The sequence below is a fragment of the Oncorhynchus nerka genome, linkage group LG9b, assembly GCF_034236695.1.
Source record: "Oncorhynchus nerka isolate Pitt River linkage group LG9b, Oner_Uvic_2.0, whole genome shotgun sequence".
NCBI classification, from domain to species: Eukaryota; Metazoa; Chordata; class Actinopteri; order Salmoniformes; family Salmonidae; genus Oncorhynchus; species Oncorhynchus nerka.
This window is the reverse complement of record NC_088424.1, coordinates 4,698,467-4,725,371: the sequence shown is the minus strand read 5'-3', so window position 1 is coordinate 4,725,371 and position 26,905 is coordinate 4,698,467. Positions and strand designations below refer to the sequence as shown.

Below are 26,905 nucleotides of genomic sequence, written 5' to 3'. Positions count from 1 at the left end.
CCCGCCCGCTCAAACCGGAAGCCAGCCGCACCAATGTTTCAAAGGAAACACCGTCCAACTGACGACAGAGGTCAGTCTGCAGGCGCCCGGCCCACACAAGGAGTTGCTAGGGCTTGACGAGACAAGTAACCCCCCCCCCCCAGCCAAACATCCCCTAACCCGGATAATGCTGGGCCAATTGTGTGGGCCCTATGGGACTCCCGATCACGGCTGGTTGTGATACAGCCCGGGATCAAACCCAGGTCTGTAGTGATGCCTCTAGCACTGCGATGCAGTGCCTTAGACCACTGCACCATTCGGGAGCCCCTTTACCCATTGTATATCAAGACCTCAAACAGCCACTCCTCAGTAAAAAGCACATGACAGCCTGCTTGGAGTTTGCCAAAAGGCACCTAAAGACGCTCAGACGATGAGAAACAAGATTCTCTGGTCTGATGAAACCAAGATTGAACTCTTTGGCCTGAATGCCAAGCGTCGCGTCTGGAGGAAACCTGGCACCATCCCTGCGGTGAAGCATGGTGGCGGGAGCATCATGCTGTGGGGATGTTATTCAGCACTATCATGCTGAAACATGAGGGGATGGCGGTGGATGAATGGCACGACAATGGACCTCAGGATCTGTGCATTCAAATTGCCATCAATAAAATGCAATTGTGTTTGTTGTCCGTAACCTATTGTTATAGCACATGACATTAGTGGTTATGTAGCCTGTGTTATAGAGGCAGTTGACATAAGGGCACATTACAACAAAGTTGCCTGTCATCGATAGCAATCGTTATCACTGCCTACGACAGACATAACGTCTTATGTAACTGTTATAAAGGTTTTATTATGAATGCATACATAAGGGAGACGACAGTAAAGTCGTCCCCCTTATGTTGTTTTGTTTTGATGGACAGGATCCGTGACTAGGCCTCTTCAGTCCTATCGTTCAGAAACGCCCCCTTGAAGCAGGCTGTGGAGTGTATTGTTTGTGCCCTAACGATAGAATCCTCAAACAAACAAACACGTAAATACACACCCGCACGCACAAACATACAGATGACACGTGCACAGATTTGATTGAACTTTCAGGTAGTTAAGAGTGAGTTGTCAGAGGAGTCTATTTGCGACCTCTATTGTTCTTGGGACGCGAGGGAATGTTATTAATACAAGCAGCCAATGTAAGCCAGGTGATGAACCGAAAAGGAGAGAGATAATGATAGGGCTTAGGACAAATCTAGAACACTGCACATGAGAAAGGCAGAGAAAGAGGGAAAGAAAGAGAACGGTAAAAGTAACACAAAATGGAAATTAAGTACACAAAAGGCGATTACAAACTGGGTGATTCGAGCCCTGAATGCTGATTGGCTGAAAGCCGTGGTATTTCAGACTAAGGGCTGTATCCAGGCACTCCGCATTGCGTCGTGCATAAGAACAGCCCTTAGCCATGGTATATTGTCCATATACCATACCACCTCGGGCCTTATTGCTTAATTATACTCCAGGTTCATAAACGAGTGAGAAGATGATGGCCCAGTGGAAAACCCATGCTCACGTAATGGCTAGGGCCAGGAGTTTGTCGTCTCCTGATACTCCTCACCTTCAAAACACAACAGGCATAGAGGCCTGAGCTTCGTAGGAATCAGGTTGTCTCACTAGGAACGTTTCCTCATACTGTACGTACTGGATTCAGTCACTTGGTTGAAGGATTTGCGATAGGTTGTGTCGCGCCTGTTGACGACGTGGAGCGTGTTCTCCAGCGCTCGGATCACCTTCTCCTCTTTCTCTCGGTCAGCCTTACAAGAAGCACATCACCCATGGTAGAAACATATACTCAGTTGATTTGGAAACAAAGTTCCATTCTCTTAAAACAATTAACACAAATGTCAAAACTAAACAAACTAAAGGAACGTCTCTTTCTCAGGACCCTGTCTTTCAAAGATAATTCGTAAAAATCCAAATAACTTCACAGATCTTCATTGTAAAGGGTTTAAACACTGTTTCCCAAGCTTGTTCAATGAACCATAAACAATTAATGAACAAGCACCTGTGGAACGGTCGATAAGATAACAGCTTACAGACGGTGGGCAATTAGGTAACAGTTATGAAAACTTAGGACACTAAAGAGGCCTTTCTACTGACTCTGAAAACACAAAAAGATGCCCAGGGTCCCTGCTCATCTGCATGAACGTGCCTTAGGCATGCTGCAAGGAGGCATGAGGACTACAGATGTGGTCAGGGCAATAAATTGCCATGTCCGTCCTGTGAGACGCCTACGACAGTGCTACAGGGAGACAGGACGGACAGATGATCGTCCTTGCAGTGGCAGACCACGTGTAACAACCCCTGCACAGGATCAGTACATCCAAACATCACACCTGCGGGACAGGTACAGGATTGGCAACAACTGCCCGAGTTACACCAGGAACGCACAATCCCTCCATCAGTGCTCAGACTGTCCGCAATACGCTGCGATAGGCTGGACTGAGGGCTTGTAGGCCTGTTGTAAGGCAGGTCCTCACCAGACATCACCAGCAACAACATCACCTACGGGCACAAACCCACCGTCGCTGGACCAGATAGGACTGGCAAAAAGTGCTCTTCACTGACGAGTCGCGGTTTTGTCTCACCAGGGGGGGATGGTCGGATTCGCATTTATCGTCGAAGGAATGAGTGTTACACTGAGGCCTGGACCGGGATTGATTTGGAGGTGGAGGGTCTGTCATGGTCTGGGGCGGTGTGTCACAGCATCATTGGACTGAGCTTGTTGTCATTGCAGGCAATCTCAACACTGTGTGTTACAGGGAAGACATCCTCCTCCCTCATGTGGTACCCTTCCTGCAAGCTCATCCTGACATGACTCTCCAGCATGACAATGCCACCAGCCATACTGCTCGTTCTGTGCGTGATTTCCAGCAGGACAGGAATGTCAGTGTTCTGCCATGGCCAGTGAAGAACCCAAATCTCAATCCCATTGAGCACGTCTGGGTCCTGTTGGATCAGAGGGGTGAGGGCTAGGGCCATCCCCCCCAGAAATGTCAGGGAACTTGCAGGTGCCTTGGTGGAAGAGTGGGGTAACCTCTCACAGCAAGAACTGGAAAATCTGGTGCAGTCCATGAGGAGGTGGCCACACCAGATACTGGCTGTTACTTTTGATTTTGACCCCCCTTTGTTCAAGGACACATTATTCAAGTTCTGTTAGTCACATGTCTGTGGAACATGTTCAGTTTGTCTCAATTGTTGAATCTTATGTTCATGTAAATACTTACACATGTTAAGTTTGCTGAAAATAAACACTGTTGACAGTGAGAGGACGTTCTTTTTTTGCTGAGTTTACATAGCATTGTCAAAAGTCAAAATTGGCTTTATCGTAAAAATGTATGAAAACTAAAATGTTTTTCTTGGTCTTAATTTAAGGTTAGGGTTAGTAATGAGGTTGTTTAAAATCAGATGTTAATAAGACAAATTGTAGAAATATATTAAATATACACGTCTACCAGCCTTGCGACTGTGATATATAGGCCTAAAGGCCGAGACAATAAGACACGGTGGCAGAATAAATTTAACCACACCGGTGTTGTTTCACAAAACCGGACAGCAACCTCTTTCCAATGAAGCCCACAAAGCATATTGAATGTACAGTAACAGACAGTTACATGACCTACAGCATGATCAAGCAAGTTAATGTTTCCGAAATTTTACAACCACTAAACAACTATTGATTAAGAACCACAGGGAGTTACCGCAAGTCGCAAAGAAAACAGGGGCTGCCTCCACTATTCCAGCATCATCAAATCACCTCTACTTAGTCTAATACAGTGACAACTAAAAGATATTTAAAAAACAATTTAGTCCAATCAACGTAAGCTAAATATGATCTGGCTGTCCATGGTTCTGTACGCTCCTGCAAGTAGAAAAACATGTTGACTCACTTTACTTGTAGAGAAACGCCAATACCATCCTCCTCTCTTTCATGTTGATGAAACGGTCTGTCACTCAGTACAAGGTTTTATTTTTTGTTGTCCTAGGCTCTGGCTAAAATGCTTGCTCACTAACCTAACTTCCATTCATGGCCAACGTTAGCTAGTTAACAGTAGCCTTCTACATCTAGCTACATATTGAACCTCCATCCTCTCAGGCCAGGAGCACAACAATGTATGAATTAATGGTTGGATCAGAATTGCATTATAATTATTGTCCAGTAGAGAATTAAGTAAAACCACAAGTCCAAATCCCTCTCTCCATCCATGGCTAATTTAGGAAAGGGACCATTTTAGCTAGCTGGCTAGCTAGCCACCAGAGGACAACATCACAACGAGATGTAACAATTTGTTTTATGTCTATGCGCTCTAAATGGGATTTGATAAGAGTGATGCCAAATCCAAGCTGGTTTCCCATTACACTTTTTTTTGGTGAGCCAGGACCAGGTTGAGCTCGCTCAGTTTAGCTCAAGGCTGATTGGCAAGGCTGATTTGTAAGGGGAGGCCAGATGCTCGCTGGCTTCCCTTTCCTTCAATGCTACGGGAGGCAACAATTTCGTACTCAGTTGGACAGCATCAGATAGATGGCCAACACGTAGAGAGACAGAGGGGTGCTGTTTCGCTCGCTCGGATGCTTTCTCCTGTGAGATACATTCAGCCTCTTACAAACAGAGACGAAAGACACTTTTTCGGGGGGGAAGCCTGGCTTCCCTTGGCATCCATGAATACAAGCCACTGCTCGTTGATGAGAGGTCGAAGGAGAATGGCAAGAATCATGCAAGCTAACAGGTGGGCCACAAACTCGTAAATAATTGCACAGTACAACAGTGGTGTGCAGAACGGTATCTCAGAACGCACTTGTCGGTCATTGTCACGGATGGGCTATTGCCTTGACTACCACATCTGGTTCTACTCCTATCGGCTAAGAACAAAAGCGGCTCCAATGGGCACGCGATCACCAACACTTGAGTGGAACAACATCACCTAGTCCGACTAATCCCTGACCCTGTTGCGTCATGCTGATGGCAGAACCAGGATTTGGCGTAAAGAGCAGAGTCCATGGCCGCATCCTACCTGGTGTCAACGGAATATAATCACTCATTTGTAGAATGCAAATTGACAGCAAGAAGCCCAAACAGATGTCATATTTGACTAAAACAATTTAAAACCTTTCTTAGTATACGATCACATACCTTTCGATGAGTGGGAATATGTTGGAACAGAAAAATAAAATATGTATAACCCCCCCCTCCAAATTGGAAGAATAGTACATCCTTTCAGCATATGCCAGACAAGTTCATATGAAATGCAACTTTCCGGTATAAACTTTTGCATAGAAAAATTACAGACAAGTGTGCATCATCAACACACAAAGAGCCTTGGACACATTAAAAAGATACCAAATTGAAACATTTTATTACCTTATACATGTGTATTGAAAAGCATTATGCTTAAAACCAAAAAAATATTACAATCAATGCTTTTGTACTGGTCAGTCACACAAATGTCTCATAAAACAAAATTCATAGCAGGAATGCACACAAAGTATTAAAATTCCATTTCATATTTAAAGAATGACATTCCCTCACGGACCCCTGTATTTAGAATACGATACAATTGTATTTGTCTTTTCGGGGTGTTGGTTTGCTTCACGCGAACCTTGACCGCGTATACTAAACACTGGGACAGGAACTGTAAGGTCCAGGATGGCGACTCCTCTCCAGGAGGCTAGAGTCGACGCAAAAAAGCCCCATACTAAAGATAAAAGCCCAAACCACCACAAGACGACCGACGAGGAGACATGCCTTTTATATAGTCTTTGTGTAAAACATCTCAGTCCTGAGGGTTGGAAAAGGCAACATAGATCTCAGCTCAGTGCAGTCCCCTGTGCTCCGTTTCACCGCCTTGGTTGTGTTTTTTGTATAAACAAACGTATGGACGTTCCGAGTTTGGGAACCTAGACTGCTGTGCTTTTGGTACCGATGTGCGGCCGCGCAAACTCCACAAAATCGTCAATGAGGACTGGCCACGCTCCTTTGAGGGAAGAGACAAAAATGACAGAAAAACAATGAAATGTCTCTATTAGACCCATGAGGTAGAACATTGACTAGACAATATTCTCACTAATGTTTCATATTTAAAATGAAACTTGCTTTATCTTAAAAATGGAAGCACAAAAGATGCTGGGTTAAGAAAGAAAACAACCTTTAATATCTAGTGATTATTGGAAGAAGCAACAAGTGGGCTGGCTCCATATTGTTCTATTCACAACCAATTCCATTGTCATGCACCAGACCTGAGGCAATGGATAGCTATAGTTTAGTTTAAAAAAATGTTAAACACAAACCTTCCTCGTCATAATTGGACATGTCATCAGTTATCATTGTGCTGAAGTCTAACAAGAGGTTCCAGGTGTCCTTAGGGATTGATCGTTTATGGTGCTCCTGCAGGGGAAGTAGAGGAAAACATCCAAATGAGCATCAAGAGAAACAACTAACCTCCATTTATCGTCCAACATGTTTATTGAAGCCTTCAACTGAAGCAAACCCACCATTCCATTTCCCTTCGGGGGACCAATAAAATGTATTAAATTAAGTTAAAATAAATAACTTACCACTAAAAATGTATTCCACAGGTCCAGGAATTTGAATCTTCCAGCCAGTACTAAATTCCAATACGCAATTGCCATTTCTAAGTCTAGAAAATGCACAACAATGAGCACATGTCTGAGAGAAATCCAAGTCCAAGGAGCAGAGTAGACTATGAAAATAGATCAGGAGAGTCAAAATTAATTGCTTACCCAAACCTTTCTGGCCAGGATTCTTTGCAAAGTTAAATGTAAATTGGTAAAAGTCCTTAAATTTCCCTTGGTCCTTTAACTCTTGCTCCATTTTTGGTAGTTGGGCTTTTAGTTTCTCTATACTGTCACACCTGAGGAGAACAAAATAAGCTTTAGCACCAATTACTGGTTTAAGTGTTAGCCTACCCGACGTGGAGAAAGAGCTTAACCTACATTCGGTTACACAACTAAATGGCTGATAGTGATGACAATTTCCTCTATAGTTACATGATGAAACCAGGTAACACAAAAACATGTCACTTAGTCAGTCAAATTGGACACAGAAATAAAGTGAAACCTATCTCTTGCAAAGACAGTCCTCACCCTTGTTCTGCCATCCCGTCCATGAACTCCTGTCTGGAGAACTCGCACTGTGTTGCTGCCCGGAACTTCCAGGCAATGAGGAGCACACTAATACTGGCCGGGTCCAGGCCCAAGTCGTCACAGAACTGCTGGATGCCATCTATACCGATCTTGTTGTCATCTTGTGGGTCTAAGTAAAGGATAAAGGGGGTGGGTTCAATTAATACTTTCATCACTGTGAGCAACAGCATGCATGGCATACAGCAGTTTTTATTTTTACAGCCAGTAATACTGCTGTTGTTTTAACTGTCTTAAAACCTTCACAACCTTGAGTTATGACACTTACCTCTGTATCTGTTGTAGAGCTGTTCTAACTTTTTCTTGTCTAATGCTCCTTTTAGATTCGAATGGTAGAGGTCTGGATTTTGGAAAAAGTTGTCTGTGGCGATATCTAGTTTCCAGTCATTCTGTGACAGACAGGTCAATGCAGTCTTCTCATTCGATTGTGTGAAGATCATGAACTGTCGAACTTTATCCTTCTGTGAGGACTTCAGCTTGTTCTGTGTAAAGAGACATTTTCAGGACAAACAATATGGAGTACGCAGGTTAAAAGACAACCTGTAGCTTTCATTCTGACAATGCTTTGACAAAACTAAAAACCATTCATTGTAACTCCTGCGCATTTTCCAAATGACACCCTGAAGTATAGCTCTACTCAGGCTCAGAATTGTGAGAACTTTCAAAACTGTATAGCCTTAGGTAGAAATGCCATTCCTGCAGCATTCTGCAAACCTAACAATACATGCATCCATTGCACACTTCTTCTGATGGTATCTTGTCAATAAGCACAACCTTGAATGCATGTAGTCATTTAGTTGTGTAATGACTTTCCTCTAGGTATCTACTCAACATAACGTAACACTGCTTAGTCGACTATGCATGCGAGGTTTGGGTGCAGAACATTGTTACCATGACATACAGAGTACAACAATTAAGTTATTGTACCATTCACACATTCTAATCCAGTATGCACTACTTAGCCAAGGCGTGTATAGGCAAAACAAACAGGCCTACTCAAAGCTATGATCCGCGACGGAGCATACATGTTCATTTTAAAGACAAGCTAGCGGAGATTGGCCGGCTTCTTTAGCAAAGTTAGATTGCTAAATTGACTCTCTAGTATATGTTGTTGGCTATAGCGGTCTGACAACCTAGCTATGCTGCATTATTGACACGCTAGCTAGCCTGGTTGTTCAATGACAATGAACCGAAATCCAGCCGAGTTGCTAAAAAAACTAGCTAGCTAACAGTAACAGCTAACGTTAGCAGTGTTTAGGATGAAAAACAAAGGTAACAGATAACCGTTTACGCAAGTTTGTTTAAATTCAGTGTTAATGTGATAAACTAAGGAGGAGATAACTACAAATAGACACCAAAACGAAATAAACAGAACATATTCCTCACCATGTTTGTAATTGCCCGACTCTCGTTTTCCCACCGCTGTGAAGCAGGCAAGAATAACTAGCTAAACTCTTCCGGGTCACGGATTTTTGCAACCCTTCAAAAATAATGGTGTGTTCGTAAATTCACTTTGGAATGGCTGAGTGAGATCTGGGCGTTCATATATTCAGAGCTTTTCGCTCTCGGAGCGCACACTGGACCCTCTGGCCGAGGAGTAGGATTGATCCGAGCGTTCTGACCTCACAACGGCAGTCAAGTACCCAAGCTAAAGTTGGCTAGCTAGCTAGAAACTTACAGACACAAGTGAGAGAACTCACTCTGACAGTTTTACTCGCCTTAGCATACTTAACTCGCATGTAACTGTGCCGCTGGCAACAGTTTAATGACGTTTTGTTACACCGGTCATATTGAGCGTTCGTAACTTCATCAGTTTTTCTGCACTCTGGCACACTCAGACGAGAGCGCTCTGAAATAGGAGTAGATAGCCAGAGCGAATTTACGAACGCACCCTAAGAAATGTATAAAAATTTGAGAAAGTCCCGTCCTGTTAACTTTGTAAATTAATTATTATGGGAAATGGGCACCATTGTCGATATATTTTACAATAGTTATCATACAAATAACGATTAAAAATATTTCTATAAAATGTGTTTTTTTCAAGACTATATTATCAACACATGTTTTGTGTGTGTAATCTTATAATTTATTGGACTGTACACAATTTTCTGTACTTTGTGTCGCAGTGAAATGGTGGCCCATTCTACTCAGGAGTATTTCTACACTCCAAATCATTGTGCACAGTGGAAACCCGTCATTCAAATCAGCTTTTGCAGTTCCGATTTTTTCGCGGCACAAATAATTCTTCATTGACAGTATGGCCAATGTTGAATGTTTATCATTTTAAACTAAGAAAAGAGAACCTTATTCTTAGACTTGGGACCACACAGCCACTCCGCTGAATAGCAGGCTAAGGATTGGAGAGCCCCACCTCTTTTGAGCTCCACATTTTTAGTAAACCATTTTTTGGGGGGCTTGCCTGTTTTGCATGTTATTTTGGCATTAATATCACATATCAGTTTGCAACAATGTAAAAAATATATATATATCACTGAGTTAATAAAGCCACATACAAACATGGTCTCTTATTTGTTTTCTTGAGTAAGGCAGCTTCAAAATGCAGGTGTTTCAGCCTAACTCAGTGCTTTCTGTGGTGGTGCCAAGTCTACGGGTAGAGCTCGAAAATTCAAGCCCCTTGGGTGCTGCCATAAGAGTTACATTAGAAGTGCCCATCCATGAAGGCTCAAGGTCCTTGGCCACAGATAAAATGTCAAATCACATTATATCTACAGTAGCTTTGATTGGACTTTCAAAATCTTAGCTAGCAGTCATCATCATGAATCAAGTCAACAATCTACTAACAAATCCTTTTTAATCCTTGTCATATGAAGAGAAATAACGAAGATAAATTATATATAAACTGTATCGGTGCTCATCGGCCATTGAACATAAACATTACACAACAAGTTGGAAATGGGAAATTCAACAATGAGTGGTTTGGAAGGAATCAGTGTCTAACTGCAAGCATTGCAAAGCAATCATTAGCCTGCTATTCAGTGGAGTGGCTGTGTGGTCCCAAGTCTAAGATCAAGGGTCTCTTTTCCTAGTTTACAATGATAAACATTCAACATTGGCCATGCTGTCAATGAAGAATGATTGTGCCCCATGTAGGTTATAGGCTACATGTGGTGCACATGTAGCCTATAACCTGTTTTTAAGAAACGTAATCATTGAATATTGTAAGAGCTTTCATTGTCAGCTCATATACCCCCTTTATTTATCCTACGGTTCTGGCTTGGTGTACAGGGAGAAGACTGTAAGAATGGCCCATGTTCTGAATTCTGTCGCTGTGCATTTCAAAAGTGCTGAACAAATATTTATATTGACTACATCCGTCCTAACTCGTCCATTAATGTCTTAATCGAAATTACGGATTGCCTCTTATCCGCTTTTCGTCCCCTTATGCCATAGTTTGTACATCTCAATTGTCAGTAGAAACCACATTTGGTTAAGCAAGTCAGCCATATCAGCTATGTTTTTTTTTAAAGGCAGTAAATGAGGCTGAATTAACGGTTTCACTGCCAGACAAGGCTCCACTAATGGCCAGGTGTAGTGGTATAGTGTGATTAATGTATTGTTTAGTGTTGTGTTGTGCAATGATTTTGCTGGCATGCATCCCACATATTATTATTTTTGCCCCAAAGATTTACTTGCTAAAATCGGCACTTGATTGTGTGGCCTTTAAGGCCAGGTACTATAGACTGAAAATACATTTTTGCATCTACCTATCAATTTAGCATTTTGGTGGTATTTTGGTCCATTAACATTAGTATTTTCAAAAGGTAAACTGAACAATTTCCAAAACTTTAGGAAAATGTATATGTCTTTAGTTTGTCATACTAATTTTAAATTGTATGACATTCAGATTTTTTTTGTCACTGGCCTACACACAATACCCCATAATATCAAAGTAGAATTATATTTAGAAATTAATTAAAAATGAAAAGCTGCAAAGTCTTGAGTCAATAAGTACTCAAACCCCTTGTTATGGCAAGCCTAAATCAGTTCAGGAATAACAATTTGCTTAACAATTCACACTCTGTGTGCAATAATAGTGTTTCTCGTGATTTTTGAATGCCTACCTCATCTCTGTACCCCACACATACGATTATCTGAAAGGTCCCTGAGTCGAGCAGTACATTTCAAACACAGATTCAACCATAAAGACCAGGGAGTTTTTCCAATGCCTTGCAAAGAAGGGCACATATTGGTAGATGGGTAAAAAAAAGCAGACATTAAATATCCCTGTGAGCATGGTGATGTTATTAAATACACTTTGGATGATGTATCAATACACCTAGTCATTACAAAGATACAGGTGTCCGTCCTAACTCAGATGCGAAGAGGAAGGAAACTGCTCAGGGATTTCACCATGAGCCCAATGGTGACTTTAAAACAGATACAGAGTTTCATGGCTGTGATAGGAGAAAACTGAGGCTGGATCAACAACATTGTAGTTACTCCACAATACTAACCTAATTGACAGAGTGAGAAGGAAGTCTGTACAGAATAAAAATATTTCAAAACATACATCATGTTTGCACCAAAGCAATAAAGTAATACTGGAAAACAAATGTGACAGAGCAATTCGTTTTTTGTCCTGAATACAAAGTGTTACATTTCAGGCATATCCAATACAACACATTACTGAGCATCTGCATGCACAGGGAGATGAAAACTTTTGGAGGATGGCCTGGTGTCAAGAAGGGCAGCAAAGAAGCCACTTCTCTCCAGGAAAAAACATCAGGGATAGACTGATATTCTGCAAAAGGTACATGGATTGGACTGCTGAGGACTGGGGTAAAGTAATTTTCTCTGATGAATCCCATTTCCGATTGTTTGAGGCATCTGGAAAAAAGCTTGTCCGGAGAAGACAAGGTGAGCGCTTACCATCAGTCCTGTGTCATGCCAACAGTAAAGCATCCTGAGACCATTCATGTGTGGGGTTGCTTCTCAGCCAAGGGAGTGGGCTCACTCACAATTTTGCCTAAGAACACAGCCATGAATAAAGAATGGTACAACACATCCTCTGAGAGCAACTTCTCCCAACCATCCAGGAACAGTTTGGTGACAAACATTTCCTTTTCCAGCATGATGGAGCACCTTGCCATAAGGCAAAAGTGATAATTAAGTGGCTCGGGGAACAAAACATCAATATTTTGGGTCCATGGCCAGGAAACTCCCCAGACCTTAAATCCCATTGAGAATTTGTGGTCAATCCTCAAGAGGTGGGTGGTCAAACATAAACCCACAAATTCTGACAAACTCCAAGCATTGATTATGCAGGAGTGGGCTGCCATCAGTCAGGATGTGGCCCAGAAGTTAATTGACAGCATGCCAGGGAGGATTGCAGAGGTCTTGAAAAAGAAGGGACAACACTGCAAATATTGACTCTTTGCATCAACTTCATGTAATTGTCACTAAAAGCCTTTGACACTTATGAAATGCTTGTAATTATACTTCAGTATCCCATAGTAACATCTGTCAAAAATATCTAAAGACAGCAGACTTTGTGAAAATTAATATTTGTGTCATTCTCAACTTTTGGCCACGACCGTACCTGAAAATCTATGGCAATATCTTAAAATGGTTGTCTAGCAATGATCAACAACTAATTTGACAGAGCTTGAAGAGTTTTGAAAATAATAAATGGGCAAATGTTGCACAATCCAGGTGTGGAAAGCTCTTAGAGACTCTACCCAGAAAGACTCACAGCTGTAATCGCTGCCAAAGGTGCTTCTATAAAGTATTGACTCAGGGGTGTGAACACATATGTAAATTTGATTTTTTACAATACATTTTAAAAATTGTGTATGTGTAGAATCAATTTAATCCATTTTAAATTCAGTCTGTAACACAACAAAATGTGTAATAAGTCAAGGGGGATGAATACTAGGCACTGCACATCAATCACTTCAAAGCTCACTACATTAAATGAAACATAATTTAAAAGGCCATTTCATAGAGTGTTACAAACTGCACTAGGCCTATATTTAATAAATTACTTTGAAGAGATGGGGATTGGGTCTAAATATGAGTTTGTTGTTTGGTAGTCTAAATTCAGTGTACTTGTCTTTAACATTAACTTCTTATGGCTAGGGTTTCCGCTAGCGGTACCCTTCGACAACATTCTGCTGAAAAGGCAGCGCGCAAAATTCAAAAATATATATTTTTTAATATGGAACTTTCATACATTAACAAGTGCAATACACCAAATGAAAGATAAACTTCTTGTTTATCTACCCACCGTGTCCGATTTCAAAAAGGCTTTACAGCGATCTACTGATAAATCTACTAATAATATATATATATTAGCAACTGGGACAGAGTAGCAGGCAGTTTACTCTGGGCACGCTTTTCATCCAAACGTGAAAATGCTGCCCCCTATCCCAAACAGGTTAACTGCCATTTCCCCGAAAGTCAGACTCTTCCCACACGCCAAATCATTTTTCTCAGCTCCAGAAGCACCTGCATTCTGTGTGGTTATCCTTAGCGGGAATTGTTGATATGTTGTCCTTTTTTTTTCTAGATAACATTTTCTTTGGAAAAATCTTTAGTGTTTTACAGATAGAAAGATGAAAAACGTATTTATCCACAATCTGCTCCGGACAAGTCTGGTCCTGGAGTGTCTTAACAGAATAAAACCAAAAATGTATTCGTGCAATATGTAAATATGCACATATTTAATGACATATTGCCTCACTTGCATATTTTTATACAATATTTCAGAACTATTTTAATACAATAAAGTTTTATATTTGTGTCTACATTCAACTGGTAAAATATTAAGGGGGGGTGAGGGGTTATGAGGGTGTGTTGCCTGGCCTTAAATCAAATCAATCAAAATGTATTTGTCACATGCTCCGAATACAACAGGTGTAGACTTTTACCGTCCTCTGTTCTCTCTCCTCCGTCCTTTCTCCTCCAAGACCCAGAAACCGATAAGTGGTCGAGGAGTGTGTCAATTCGCTAGTAGGCAAACAGAAGTGTCTCCCCCTCCTCGATAACCACCTTTCATGTTTATCCACTACTGCCTAGAGTTTTGAAATCTGCCACACCCCCTTTGAATCAGCTTTTATTTTGTCATAAGAAAAAAAACATATATTTTTTTTTTATTAACCTACACACAACAGAAATATAAACTAAACATGCTGAGATCCCAGAAATGTTCCATATGCACAAAAACCATATTTATCTTACATTTTATATCCCTGTTAGTGAGCATTTCTCCTTTGCCAAGATAATCCATCCACCTGACAGGTGTATCAAGAAGCTGATTAAACAGCATGATCATTACACAGGTCAACTTTGTGCTGGCAACAATAAAAGGCCACTCTAAAATGGGCTCCCGAGTGGCGCAGCGGTCTAAGGCACTGCATCTCAGTGCAAGAGGTGTCACTACAGTCCTTGGTTTGAATCCAGGCTGTATCACATCTGGCCGTGATTGGGAGTCCCATAGGGCGGCGCACAATTGGCCCAGTGTCGCCTAGGTTTGGCCGGGGTAGGCCGTGATTGTAAATAAGAATTTCTTCTTAACTGACTTGCCTAGTTAAATGAAGGTAAAATAAGAATAATAACATTTTAAAAAGTGCAGTTTTGTCACGCAACACAATGTCACATTTGTCTCAAGTTTTGAGGGAGCGTGCAATTGTCATGCTGACTCCTCGAATGTCCACCAGAGCTGTTGCCAGAGAATTCAATGTTATTTTTTTTTTACCATAAGCCACCTTCAGAGATGTTTTAGAGGATTTGGCAGTATGTCCAGCCGGCCTCACAACCGCAGACCATGTGTATGGTGTTGTGTGGGCAAGCATTTTGCTGATGTCAACATTGTGAACAGACTGCCCCATGGTGGCAGTGGGGATATGGTATGGGCAGGCATAATCTACAGACAACGAACATCATTTGAATGCACATGACGAGATCCTGAGGCCCATTGTCTTGCCATTCATCCGCCGTCATCAAGTTATGTTTCAGCATGATAATGCACAGCCCCATGTCGCAAGGATCTGTACACAATTCCTGGAAGCTGAAAATGTCCCAGTTCTTCCATGGCCAGCATACTCACCAGACACATCACCCATCGAGCAGTCATAGATTAGGTTCTAATTTATTTATTTAAATTAAGTGATTTCCATATATAAACTATAACTCAGTAGAATCTTTGATTTTGCGTTCATATTTTTTGTTCAGTGTATATTCTAAGAACATGGCAACCATGTTCCGTGTATGTTTTGATGGAACATTGATGGAATATTCTCCTAACCCTCAGAAAATGGTACACATGAATGCTCTTATTAAAACACCCCATAAAACCCATCTAGAACATTTGTGGTATATTCGGAGAACATTGCCACCATGTTCTGCTAGACATTTAAGGGAATGTTCTCCTAAGACCAAAACACATATATATATATATGTTCTCAGGTTTTTGCTAACATAGATAGAATGTTCCCCTAACTAATGGAAAAAAATTGACACTCAAACAGGTGAACATTGTGAGCTGGGTTTGCACCTGCAGGTTTTACACAAGTGAAATACTGTATTTAGCTATCAAATGCAAGACTTTGTAGTTGGGGTTTTAGTTGTGAGATTGATAATGACATACATTTCTGGGCGGGAATTCATTGAATTGAATGCTTTACTTTACACAACAACAAAAACATGTATACATTTTTTTTCATGGGCCTGGGCTGGGAAGGTTATAAATCTAGTTAGAAAATAATCCAAAACATTCCAAATGTATGAGTGGTAAAACAGTGCGGTACTATACATGAGAAATGAGGAACAGAGGAGACTGTGAGGTTAGAAATGATTTCATAAAGTTGATATGTTGTATTGGCAAAGGTGTATGCACCATTTTGAGTAAATTCCCCATAGAATTTAGCATGCCATAAATTTTGACATGATGAGAACGCCGTAGTAACCCAAACACATACAACTTGTGCTGCAATATCCTTCCGCTATAAAATATAGTCTACCTATTTTGTTGTTTTCGCGTTGTAGAACGCAGCGTCACAGTATTAACACATAAAACACAAATATTAGTTTACTAAAAATATTGTCTTTGTATGGAGAATGTCTTGTCTGTCCCGAAAAATGACCAGATTGACTCTTTACATAGCAGTGAAAATAGTCCGGCCATATAAAATCGCTTGTCCTCCTCACTGTAGATCTTTTCCAGTCGCATGTTGAAGTTTGAACTGATCATGTCTAGCGATTCTCCTGATTACAACAGGTAAAAGCCTTGTTTCCTGGTGTCACCTTAAAATGACATGCATTTTCCATTCATCTTGTAGCTATTCGTAGGAAACTAGCTAGCTAGGTGGTTTACAACGTCGGACCCCATTGGCACTAGCTTACTAGCTAAATGTTAGTTAACGTTAGCTAGCCACGTTAGTGTTCTGTCAAGATGGTAGTTCACGTCCGCCTCATGGTTAGCTGATGCAAAGAACATGCAGGAAAATATACAATTTGATTATCTAGACACAATTTTGACATGCCTACAGTCAGTGAATGTGATGCTTACCACTAAAACCAGCTAGACAACGTCATATAGTGTCATCAACGGCCTAGTTCCAACCTAGGTTGACTTAAGTTTCAGCCAGACTAGAGTAATCAATTTATGGCTTTGACTCCAGCTAGTTTGGCTAAATGATCTAGGTTGTTGGCTGACGTTAGCTAGTCAGCTTGCAAACATTGCAACGCACTGATTGAGTTGGCGGCAGGAATAGAAGGGGAGAAACTGTTTGTTGTTCTTATTGAAATTCATAGGCTTATCAGCCCCAACGAAGATTAGTTAGCTAATGTTATGTAACCTGTGCCCCATCGGGATGTTGACACGTGCGAGACAAACCAACCAAATCGGTGACGTTGGAACACCACAGGTCTTACTCCATAAGCAACACTAGCTAAATGTAGTGTGGGATGATGGCATACCATCTTTCGGGACTGACCCTGGAATTTCAACTTTGTATTTTATTCATCACACTTTCATGTTAAGTTTGGCTGATGTGGATTTTGCTGTCATTTCTTCACCAACCCTCTCCCAATAACCATATTCAGGTTAATATGAATGTTTTGGTTGCTCCGTTTGTCTGACTCTGCCCCTTATTTTCAACTATAGCTCAAGAGATCGTGAGCATGACGCAGGGCCAGAGGGGATGGAGCCTGATGGTGTCATCGAGGTACGTTTTCAACTCAGTCCTTGCTAAATCCAAATTACTTTGGTTAAAATAAATGCTGGATCTCAGATTATTGGTGTAATCTGTCCATGACTGCGTTGGTCTGAAAGTTTACCCGACTCCTTGCACACCACTTGTTAAAGAGGATTTCAGTTCCCTTCTGTAACGAGGGTTGAGTGAAATGGTGGCATTTCATCTTTCGGGACAGACCTGATGATGGTGACTACTTTTTATACTGATCACTCAACCTCCAGCATAGACCTGCAGTTGACTCCCTGTGATCAACTACTTTTGTAGTCTTTATAATTTGTACACTGTAAACTAAATACTAATGTCATTGTGCAGAGCAACTGGAATGAGATTACAGACAACTTTGATGACATGGCCCTGAAGGAGACACTCCTTAGGGGTATTTATGCGTATGGTTTTGAGAAGCCATCGGCCATTCAACAGAGGGCAATCATTCCTTGTATCAAAGGTATGTAAATCAATGGTTTGTTTATACCAATAAATGAAAGTTAAACATCCTCTTATTCATTGAAATGATGGCATATCATCGTTCAGGACTGCAGTGGAGAACTACTTTTAGTCTCACTGATCACTCAAGTGAATGAGGACTTAATTTGCATTCTGATCATGAAACCCCTTTGCTCCCACCCCCACCCAGGCTACGATGTCATTGCCCAAGCCCAGTCAGGCACTGGCAAGACTGCCACGTTTGCCATCTCTATTTTGCAGCAGCTGGACATGGAGCAGAAAGAGACCCAGGCTTTGGTACTGGCCCCCACCAGGGAGCTGGCTCAGCAGGTATGCTGTACCTGAGGTCAGGATAAACTTAAGTGTGTATCAGACCAAGGCGGCATATTAAGTCTCAAACAAAAAGGTATTTATATTTTCCCCACTTCCTTCCTTCATGCAAAATCAACAAATTGGACTAAAGGAGGTGACAGATCTCTTAGGATCGGTGTAGTCTCTGTCCATGGCTGCATTGCTCTGAAAGTTGACCTGACTCCTTGCACACCACTTGTTATGGGGGGAGGGGGTTCAGTTCCCTTCTGTAACAAGGGTTGAGTGAAATGATGGCATTTCATCTTTCGGGACAGACCTGATGATGGTGACTACTTTTTAGACTGATCACTCGCGAAACCCTCAAGTCAATATAATGCATTATGTCAAGCGTATATCACCATTAAACATTTTGACTCGTTTCAGATCCAGAAGGTGATTCTGGCTCTGGGAGACTACATGGGGGCTGCCTGCCACGCCTGCATTGGGGGCACCAACGTCCGCAACGAGATGCAGAAGCTGACGGCCGAGGCCCCCCACATAGTGGTTGGGACTCCAGGCCGGGTGTTTGACATGCTTAACAGGAGATACCTGTGTAAGTACTCATCAGTGTAAGTATCTGCCATCTGACCAACTCATTTCTCTCGTCCATTGGTAATCTTTAGAGGCCTTCCTAGCTTGTTGATAACAATGCATGTGCTAAATTGCAGTCTTGTCTACTATATTATAGCTCCAAAATGCATCAAGATGTTTGTCCTGGACGAAGCTGATGAGATGCTGAGTCGTGGTTTTAAGGATCAGATCTATGAGATCTTTCAGAAACTGAGCACAAACATTCAAGTAGGTCTCTTTTCTTTATATACACACGGAACATGTATACATACACACAAATATGTAAAGTGTTGGTTTCGTGAGCGGAAATGAAAATATCCCAGAAAATGACCATACTAAAAGCTTATGTTTCAAATGTGGTGCACAAATTTGTTTACATCCCTGTTAGTGAACATTTCTCCTTTGCCAAGCTGATCAGTCCACCCAACAGGTGCTGCATATCAAGAAGCTGATTAACAGGGATGCATACCGATCACCTTTCAGCGAAATGTATCGGTTTGAATCCAAAACAGGTAACATACGTGATCTGTGTAGATCAGATGAAAAAAGGCTGAGCCAATTCTTCACGTAACCGAATCCAGCACGTGACTGAAGAGACAACAAACTTGCTAGTTACAGCATCAGTGTGTGTTCTGGAAAGACAGAGTTGAAAGGCAGTTTGCCAGGTAGATAAGCGCGTCCCCTGAATGATAACGAAGAGGTAGGTGAGAAGCCTGACCACGGGGGAGGGAAGGTGATGAAGCGTACTTCATGAGCTGTAACCGAAAACACTGGCGTTATTTCTAACGTTTGAGGTGAGGGAGCAATTGTGGTGGAACAAGAATTGTTAGCATTAAGTATCTTGCTAGCTGGATTGAATTCTCCATTAGCTAGCCAGAGAAATGTTGAGCAACTTAGCTGATCAAATAATTGAGTTTGATGTGAAAATTAGCTGGCTAAAGTCAGACTGCTTGCTAACGTTAGTAACATAAACAATTCGCTATAGTATTAAGTGATATACGACTCTTTGACATCAAGTTATTTGCTCACTGGACCCTGGCAATCTGTGTGAAATGTTAGTTTCTCTATGAACTAATGTTTTCCTTCTATGGTATGTGGTTAATCTTCAGGATGAAGAATTGGGTCAAAAATGAGGCGGTAGTTGTCAGACAAGTGGATTCAGGGATCAAGTGTAGCTGGAGCTGGGCCTGGCTTAAGCTGGATGTCACTATAGAGGTGAAGGGAACACCACACACTTCCCCCTCTTTCTCGCTTGTTCACTTTTTCAATACAGTGGATAAAAAGGGCTGTGCCAACAAAGGGGCTCTTGCTGGCACATTGTAGAACCCATGTACACTTTGCCTGTGGAAAATGTAATAACGTGTAGTGTAGCCCAGAGATATTGCTTTTGTTGTGTTGAACTTGACAATAACACGTGTGAGGGAAGGGGGATTATTATGTTTTTATTCAGTGAATGTTATTTTTGCACACATGTAGCCTTGTGCACTTGATTAACTTTTTTCTGTAGTTGTCGCTATAAAAGAGCAAAAATAGAATGTCTTATTTCATTCTCTTTCTGACTGTCTCAGATGATTCCGCAGGTGAATTAATTTCTACTCTGACAGTCTCAGGGAAGCTCATCTGCATGGTCGTCCTCAGTAGGGTCTTGACCTGACTGCAGTTTGGCGTCGTAACTGACTTCAAAGTTGTTTGCTGAAGGTAACGTTGTGACGCGTGGCCCATGGTGGAGGTAGGGTTATGGTATGGGCAGGAATAAACTATGAACACAGCGTTTTATCAATGGCAATTTGAATGCAGAGACCGTGACGAGATCCTGAGGCCCATTGTCATGCCATTTAATCCACTGCCATAACCTCATGTTTCAGCATAATGCATGGCCCCATGCTTGAAGGATCTGTACACAATTCCTAGAAGCTGAACATTTCCCAGTTCCATGGCCTGCATACTAACCAGACATGTCACCCATCGATAATATTAGGGATGCTCTGGATCGATGTTATCCAGCAACTGCAAAACCTGGACCCGTACAAATCAGCTGGGCTTGACAATCTGAACCCTCTATTTCTCGAAACTATCCGCCGCCATTGTCTCAACCTCTCTATCATATCGTCTGAGATCCCCAAGGATTGGAAAGCTGCCGCAGTCATCCCCCTCTTCAAAGGGGGAGACACCCTGGACCCAAACTGTTACAGACCTATATCCATCCTGCCCTGCCTAAAGGTCTTCGAAAGCCAAGTCAACAAACAGATCACTGACAATCTCGAATCCCACCGTACCTTCTCCGCTGTGCAATCTGGTTTCCGAGCCGGTCACGGGTGCACCTCAGCCACGCTCAAGGTACTAAACGATATCATAACCGCCTTCGATAAAAGACAGTACTGTGCAGCCGTCTTTCATCGACCTGGCCAAGGCTTTCGACTCTGTCAATCACCATATTCTTATCGGCAGACTCGGTAGCCTCGGTTTTTCCAATGACTGCCTTGCCTGGTTCACCAACTACTTTGCAGACAGAGTTCAGTGTGTCAAATCGGAGGGCATGTTGTCCGGTCCTCTGGCAGTCTCTATGGGGGTGCCACAGGGTTCAATTCTCGGGCCGACTTTTCTCTGTATATATCAATGATGTTGCTCTTGCTGCGGGCGATTCCCTGATCCACCTCTACGCAGACGACACCATTCTGTATACTTCTGGCCCTTCCTTGGACACTGTGCTATCTAACCTCCAAACGAGCTTCAATGCCATACAACACTCCTTCCGTGGCCTCCAACTGCTCTTAAACGCTAGTAAAGCCAAATGCATGCTTTTCAACTGTTCGCTGCCTGCACCCGCACGCCCGACTAGCATCACCACCCTGGATGGTTTCGACCTAGGATAGGTGGACATCTATAAGTACCTAGGTGTCTGGCTAGACTGTAAACTCTCCTTCCAGACTCATATCAAACATCTCCAATCTAAAATCAAATCTAGAGTTGGCTTTCTATTCTGTAAGAAAGCCTCCTTCACTCACGCCGCCAAAATAACCCTAGTAAAACTGACTATCCTACCGATCCTCGACTTCGGCGACGTAATCTACAAAATAGCTTCAAATTCTCTACTCAGCAAACTGGATGCAGTTTATCACAGTGCCATCCGTTTTGTTACTAAAGCACCTTATACCACCCACCACTGCGACCTGTATGCTCTAGTCGGCTGGCCCTCGCTACATATTCTTCGCCAGAGCCACTGGCTCCAGGTCATCTACAAGTCCATGCTAGGTAAAGCTCCGCCTTATCTCAGTTCACTGGTCACGACGGCAACACCCACCCGTAGCACGCGCTCCAGCAGGTGTATCTCACTGATCATCCCTAAAGCCAACACCTCATTTGGCCGCCTTTCGTTCCAGTTCTCTGCTGCCTGTGACTGGAACGAATTGCAAAAATCGCTGAAGTTAGAGACTTATCTCCCTCACCAACTTCAAACATCTGTTATCTGAGCAGCTAACCGATCGCTGCAGCTGTACATAGTCTATTGGTAAATAGCCCACCCAATTTTACCTACCTCATCCCCATACTGTTTATATTTATTTACTTTTCTGCTCTTTTGCACACCAGTGTCTCTACCTGTACATGACCATCTGATCATTTATCATTCCAGTGTTAATCTGCAAAATTGTAATTCGCCTACCTCTTGCACACAATGTATATAGACTCTTTTCTACAGTGTTATTGACTTGTTAATTGTTTACTCCATGTGTAACTCTGTTGTCTGTTCACACTGCTATGCTTTATCTTGGCCAGGTCGCAGTTGTAAATGAGAACTTGTTCTCAACTAGCCTACCTGGTTAAATAAAGGTGAAATAAAAAACTTCCCATGGCCATTTTTAAGAGGCGTGGAAAACATTCCACAGGCGACAATCACCAGCCTGATCAACTCTATGCGAAGATGTGTTGCGCTGGTCGAGGCAAATGGTGGTTACACCAGGTACCTACTGGTTTTCTGATCCACCCCTAACTTTTATAATTGGTGGGTTTTAACAATTTATTTTTGTACTGTTTTTTGGTGTGTATTTTGCATGAGGCAAATTGTGGTCACCAGATACTGACTTTAAAAAATATATATATATCCTTGCCCTTAACTTGGTATCTGTGACCAACAGATGCATATCTGTATTGTGAAGTCCATAGATGGAGGACTAATTTCAGTTGATTGATTTCCTTATGAACAAAACGCAACAATGTTAGTTCATGAGGAAATTGATCAATTTCATTAGGCAGTAATCTGAATTTCACGACTGGGCAGGGGCGCAGCCATAGGCCCACCCGCTTATTAGCCCTGCCCAGTCTCTTAGTAGCCAGGCCCAGTCAATCAGAATGAGTTTTTCCTCAAGGGCTCGTATTACAGACAGATAGTCCTCGTTTCATCAGTTGTCCGGGTGGCTGGTCTCGGAAAATCCCGCAGGTGACTAAGCTGGATGTGGAGGATCTGGGCTGGCGCGGTTACACGTGACCTGCGGTTGTGAGGCCGTTTTGGCTGTACTACCAAATTCTCAAACTGTTCGAGGTGGCTTATGGTAGATTAACATTAAAATCTCAGACAACAGCTCTGGTGAACATTCCTGCAGTTTGCATGCCAATTACGCACTCCCTCAACCTGAGATGTTTGTGGCATTGTGTCAACTGCACAAGTTGTCCCCAGCACAAGGTGCATCTGTAATGATCATGCTGTTTAATCAGCTTCTTGAAGTGCTACATGTGTCAGTGCTACATGATTATCTTGGAAAATAAGAAATGCTGACTAAAAGGGATGTAAACAATTTTATACACTTTTTGGTTTGGATATTTTCTGGGGTCTTCAGCTCAAACATGGGACTAACACTTTACATGTTGCATTTTTAACATATTTTTGTACAGTAACTCAGTATAATCAAGTATACACAACTGTTTTGCATTCTGAAGCTGAACCTGTGACCTTATATTAGCACGACAATCATATGGGATATTTTTCTTTGCCACTTTATGTGGAAGTGGGGTGACTGGTTAGCCTGGTTTCTGCCATAATGCCAGCAGAGTATTGCGTGGAGGGAGAGCACTACGCACTGTGCTGGAAATGCTTTGTGGTCTAACCTCGTTCTTAATATTCGTTAACGTCTGTCTCGAGGCCCAGTGCGACAATGAATCGGCCACTTTGGATGCCAAAGTGCATGTCTCCAGTTCACCTTGTTACAAGTGTTTTCTCCGGTATCTCCACAGGTGGTCCTCCTCTCTGCTACCATGCCTGCAGATGTCCTGGAGGTGACCAAGAAGTTCATGCGAGAGCCCATTCGCATCCTGGTGAAGAAGGAGGAGCTTACCCTGGAGGGTATCAAGCAGTTCTACATCAATGTAGAGCGCGAGGTCTGTTGTGCTCACCAACGCCATGGCTCCACATTTATTCAGTTGCAAATATTGAGTTCCTGTAGTCCAACCGAGTATATAGCATTTCCCGTCTTTTAAAACACCCCGCTAAAATTGTTGGGGGTGAAGCCTCTGGGCTTGACCCTTGCAGGCATGTGAGCATGGGTACACCAAAGGAAGAGATGTGAAGGTAGCGTTGCCAATGAGACTAGGGCGAGCCGTTTACTGTCTTGTGTCTCAAGGTTCTGTGCTACAATCTAATGATACGTTTAGAAATGATTTGTCATAAGGCTCGCCAGGCCCGCTCAGTAAAATGACCTGTACCCTTCCTGTTTCTTCCAGGAGTGGAAGTTGGACACGCTGTGTGACCTGTACGAGACTCTGACAATCACTCAGGCAGTCATCTTCCTCAACACCAGGAGGAAGGTTGACTGGCTGACGGAGAAGATGCACGCAAGGGACTTCACTGTCTCTGCTCTTGTAAGATCACCAGACATCTTGCTATGAGAATTATAATGGAGCTCAAAATGCCGTCATGTTGGACAGTTGTATTGTTCATTCAACCTGAACTTTACATGTTTTAAATGTGTTTTTTTTAGCATGGAGACATGGATCAGAAGGAAAGGGATGTGATCATGAGGGAGTTCCGGTCTGGCTCCAGCAGAGTGCTCATCACTACTGACTTACTGGTGAGGCTAGAATATCACTCTGCTCTGTCATTAGTGATGATTTTTAACATTGGTACATGGTGTGTTATCCCAAAATGCAACCCCAAAGGCTTTGTCCTCTGCGATGGCCCTGTTATGGCTTTGAGCTATTACCTTTTGGGAGATGAAAGGTCTGTTCTCCACCACGGGTTTCTCTTGCTGTAGGAATCTGTTACTTAATGTCAGACTACATTTTAAAATCAAATGTGCTTTTGATATTCATGTCGGTGCCTCAACTTTGCCTCTTTTCTAACTAGTGTTTGTTGCTATTCCAGGCTCGAGGAATTGATGTGCAGCAGGTTTCCCTTGTCATAAACTATGACCTTCCTACAAACCGAGAGAATTATATTCACCGGTATGTAGTCTGAAGTTGAAGCCTTGTGGTATGACTGAGTCTTTAATGTATTTGCAAAGTTTGCTCCTGGACCTGACATTGTGTTCCCCATTCATTTCTACAGAATTGGTCGCGGTGGCCGTTTTGGCCGAAAAGGCGTGGCTATTAACTTTGTGACCGAAGAGGACAAGCGTATCCTTCGGGATATCGAGACGTTTTACAATACGACAGTTGATGAGATGCCTTTGAACGTGGCTGACCTGATTTGAACCAGTGATTTGAGAAATTTAATTTTTAGCGCAGTGCTAGCGGTCGTACACTTGCATTGTGCTTACGTTATTGTTCGAGGTAAACTTCTCTCAATGCTATGCCTGAATCAGACTTCGGATATTTTGTAGGATAAGGCGACTTCGATGGTCTCTGGACAGTTGTAGATTCGAACCTTTTTAAAGAGTTTGTTGGTCAGAGCTACGAAAGCCTTGGCGACAGGTAATATTATGGTTGTCATCAGTTTATTTCGGTGTTCAACAAAGGTTTGTGTAGTAGATGTGCTTGACCGTTTAGTGATCTTCTTGTGGACAAAACGGTATAAGTGCTGTATTAATAAGTCTGCCAATTATGTTACGCTAACAAATGTTCTGTGTAATTGCAATTCTGCACTATTTGTTATAGATTTAACCCTCCTATATTATGCAATGTGTCAATTTAAGTGTACTCTATTTTATCACTTTGTCCAAGTCCTTGGTTTTACCATATTTTGCTCACATGCTGTTTACCTCTTTAGTTTTTCCAGAACACAACGTTTAGAGCGTGTAGCTATTTTCCCTTAAACTATGAATGTATTAATAAAACCGAACTTGCTGTACTAAATGATAGCGTGCATTGTAATTTATTATGTTTAAATAGTTGGCGAATTACCTACTTTTCAAACCTCTCCCTGGGGACCTCAAGCAGTTTCATGCATTTATCCATACCGGAGCTACTAGTACACCTGATTTTTATCTTGTCAACTGATATCCAGCCTATAATACCCTGACTACACCTGCAAAAATAAATGTAGAAATCTGTTATTGCACCCACACTGCTCGCGGGCGTCAACAAGAGTCTGCGTTGTCATGGGCTAAAATAGAAGTCCTTTCTATTTTTGGCGCAGATTGCGCTGCAAGTCCTTCCCCTCCCATCGCCTCGGTTTATAGAAGCAGATACCCACGTGCCAGCTCCTCTGGTTATACCCACGTGGGTGATTGAGAGACGAGCTGTGTTGCCGGTCGTCGTGGTGATACTATGAAAGTATAGATAAACCACAACCATGGTTTAGTTCTCTAACTCACCTCAAACAGTGGAACTGGTGTTTCATTGTTCCCCTCTGAACAGGGACTAATTTAGACCTGGGACACCAGGTGGGTGCAATTAATTCAGGTAGAACAGAACAGCAGGCTCTGGACCTCGTATTGTAAGTGTTTTGAAGACCCCTGGTGTAGTTGATACGTTATCTTGTCCAATGAGAACATGACTTCTTAGGGTGTTTTCCCACTTGGTCCCTTTCAGACAGTTTTTGTGAACTGTTCGCTTACATTTTTTGTACAGTGTGAACACGCCAAATGACGTCAGACTCAAAAGAGCTCCTGAAGCAAACCAAACTGGGACCATGCGGTGGTCTGAGATCGGTTCTCTTAAATCCTGGGGCAATGTGAACACAGCTCCCCAGGTTTGCGTGTCATGATTCCCAC

General features: G+C 42.3%; 2 protein-coding genes and 4 non-coding genes across 6 annotated transcripts; 5 read left to right on the top strand and 1 right to left on the bottom strand.

Moving 5' to 3' along the window:
* Positions 1 to 5,354: 5,354 nt before the first annotated feature.
* dcun1d1 (DCN1, defective in cullin neddylation 1, domain containing 1 (S. cerevisiae)) lies at positions 5,355 to 8,802 on the bottom strand. Its single transcript, XM_029642163.2, has 7 exons — positions 8,569 to 8,802; positions 7,451 to 7,664; positions 7,126 to 7,294; positions 6,763 to 6,893; positions 6,577 to 6,659; positions 6,310 to 6,406; positions 5,355 to 5,996 (listed from the first exon to the last, which is right to left on the bottom strand). Exons 1-7 carry the CDS (start codon positions 8,569 to 8,571, stop codon positions 5,920 to 5,922), a joined length of 774 nt encoding a protein of 257 aa, XP_029498023.2. The 5' UTR covers positions 8,572 to 8,802; the 3' UTR covers positions 5,355 to 5,919.
* A 7,516-nt stretch (positions 8,803 to 16,318) lies between these two features.
* On the top strand, positions 16,319 to 26,045 carry eif4a2 (eukaryotic translation initiation factor 4A2). Its single transcript, XM_029642162.2, has 11 exons — positions 16,319 to 16,420; positions 17,309 to 17,369; positions 17,712 to 17,844; positions 18,034 to 18,173; positions 18,579 to 18,747; positions 18,883 to 18,992; positions 23,991 to 24,134; positions 24,477 to 24,614; positions 24,734 to 24,823; positions 25,117 to 25,196; positions 25,300 to 26,045. The coding sequence occupies exons 1-11, from the start codon at positions 16,371 to 16,373 to the stop codon at positions 25,442 to 25,444; spliced, it is 1,260 nt and encodes a 419-aa protein (XP_029498022.1). The 5' UTR covers positions 16,319 to 16,370; the 3' UTR covers positions 25,445 to 26,045.
* LOC115114901 (small nucleolar RNA SNORD2) lies at positions 17,103 to 17,173 on the top strand. The gene has a single exon (XR_003861296.1). It is a non-coding gene; the product is annotated as a small nucleolar RNA SNORD2 (small nucleolar RNA).
* Positions 17,541 to 17,611, top strand: LOC115114900 (small nucleolar RNA SNORD2). Its single transcript, XR_003861295.1, has one exon. It is a non-coding gene; the product is annotated as a small nucleolar RNA SNORD2 (small nucleolar RNA).
* On the top strand, positions 17,902 to 17,970 carry LOC115114902 (small nucleolar RNA SNORD2). The gene has a single exon (XR_003861297.1). It is a non-coding gene; the product is annotated as a small nucleolar RNA SNORD2 (small nucleolar RNA).
* LOC115114897 (small nucleolar RNA SNORD2) lies at positions 18,436 to 18,506 on the top strand. The gene has a single exon (XR_003861293.1). It is a non-coding gene; the product is annotated as a small nucleolar RNA SNORD2 (small nucleolar RNA).
* Positions 26,046 to 26,905: the final 860 nt, after the last annotated feature.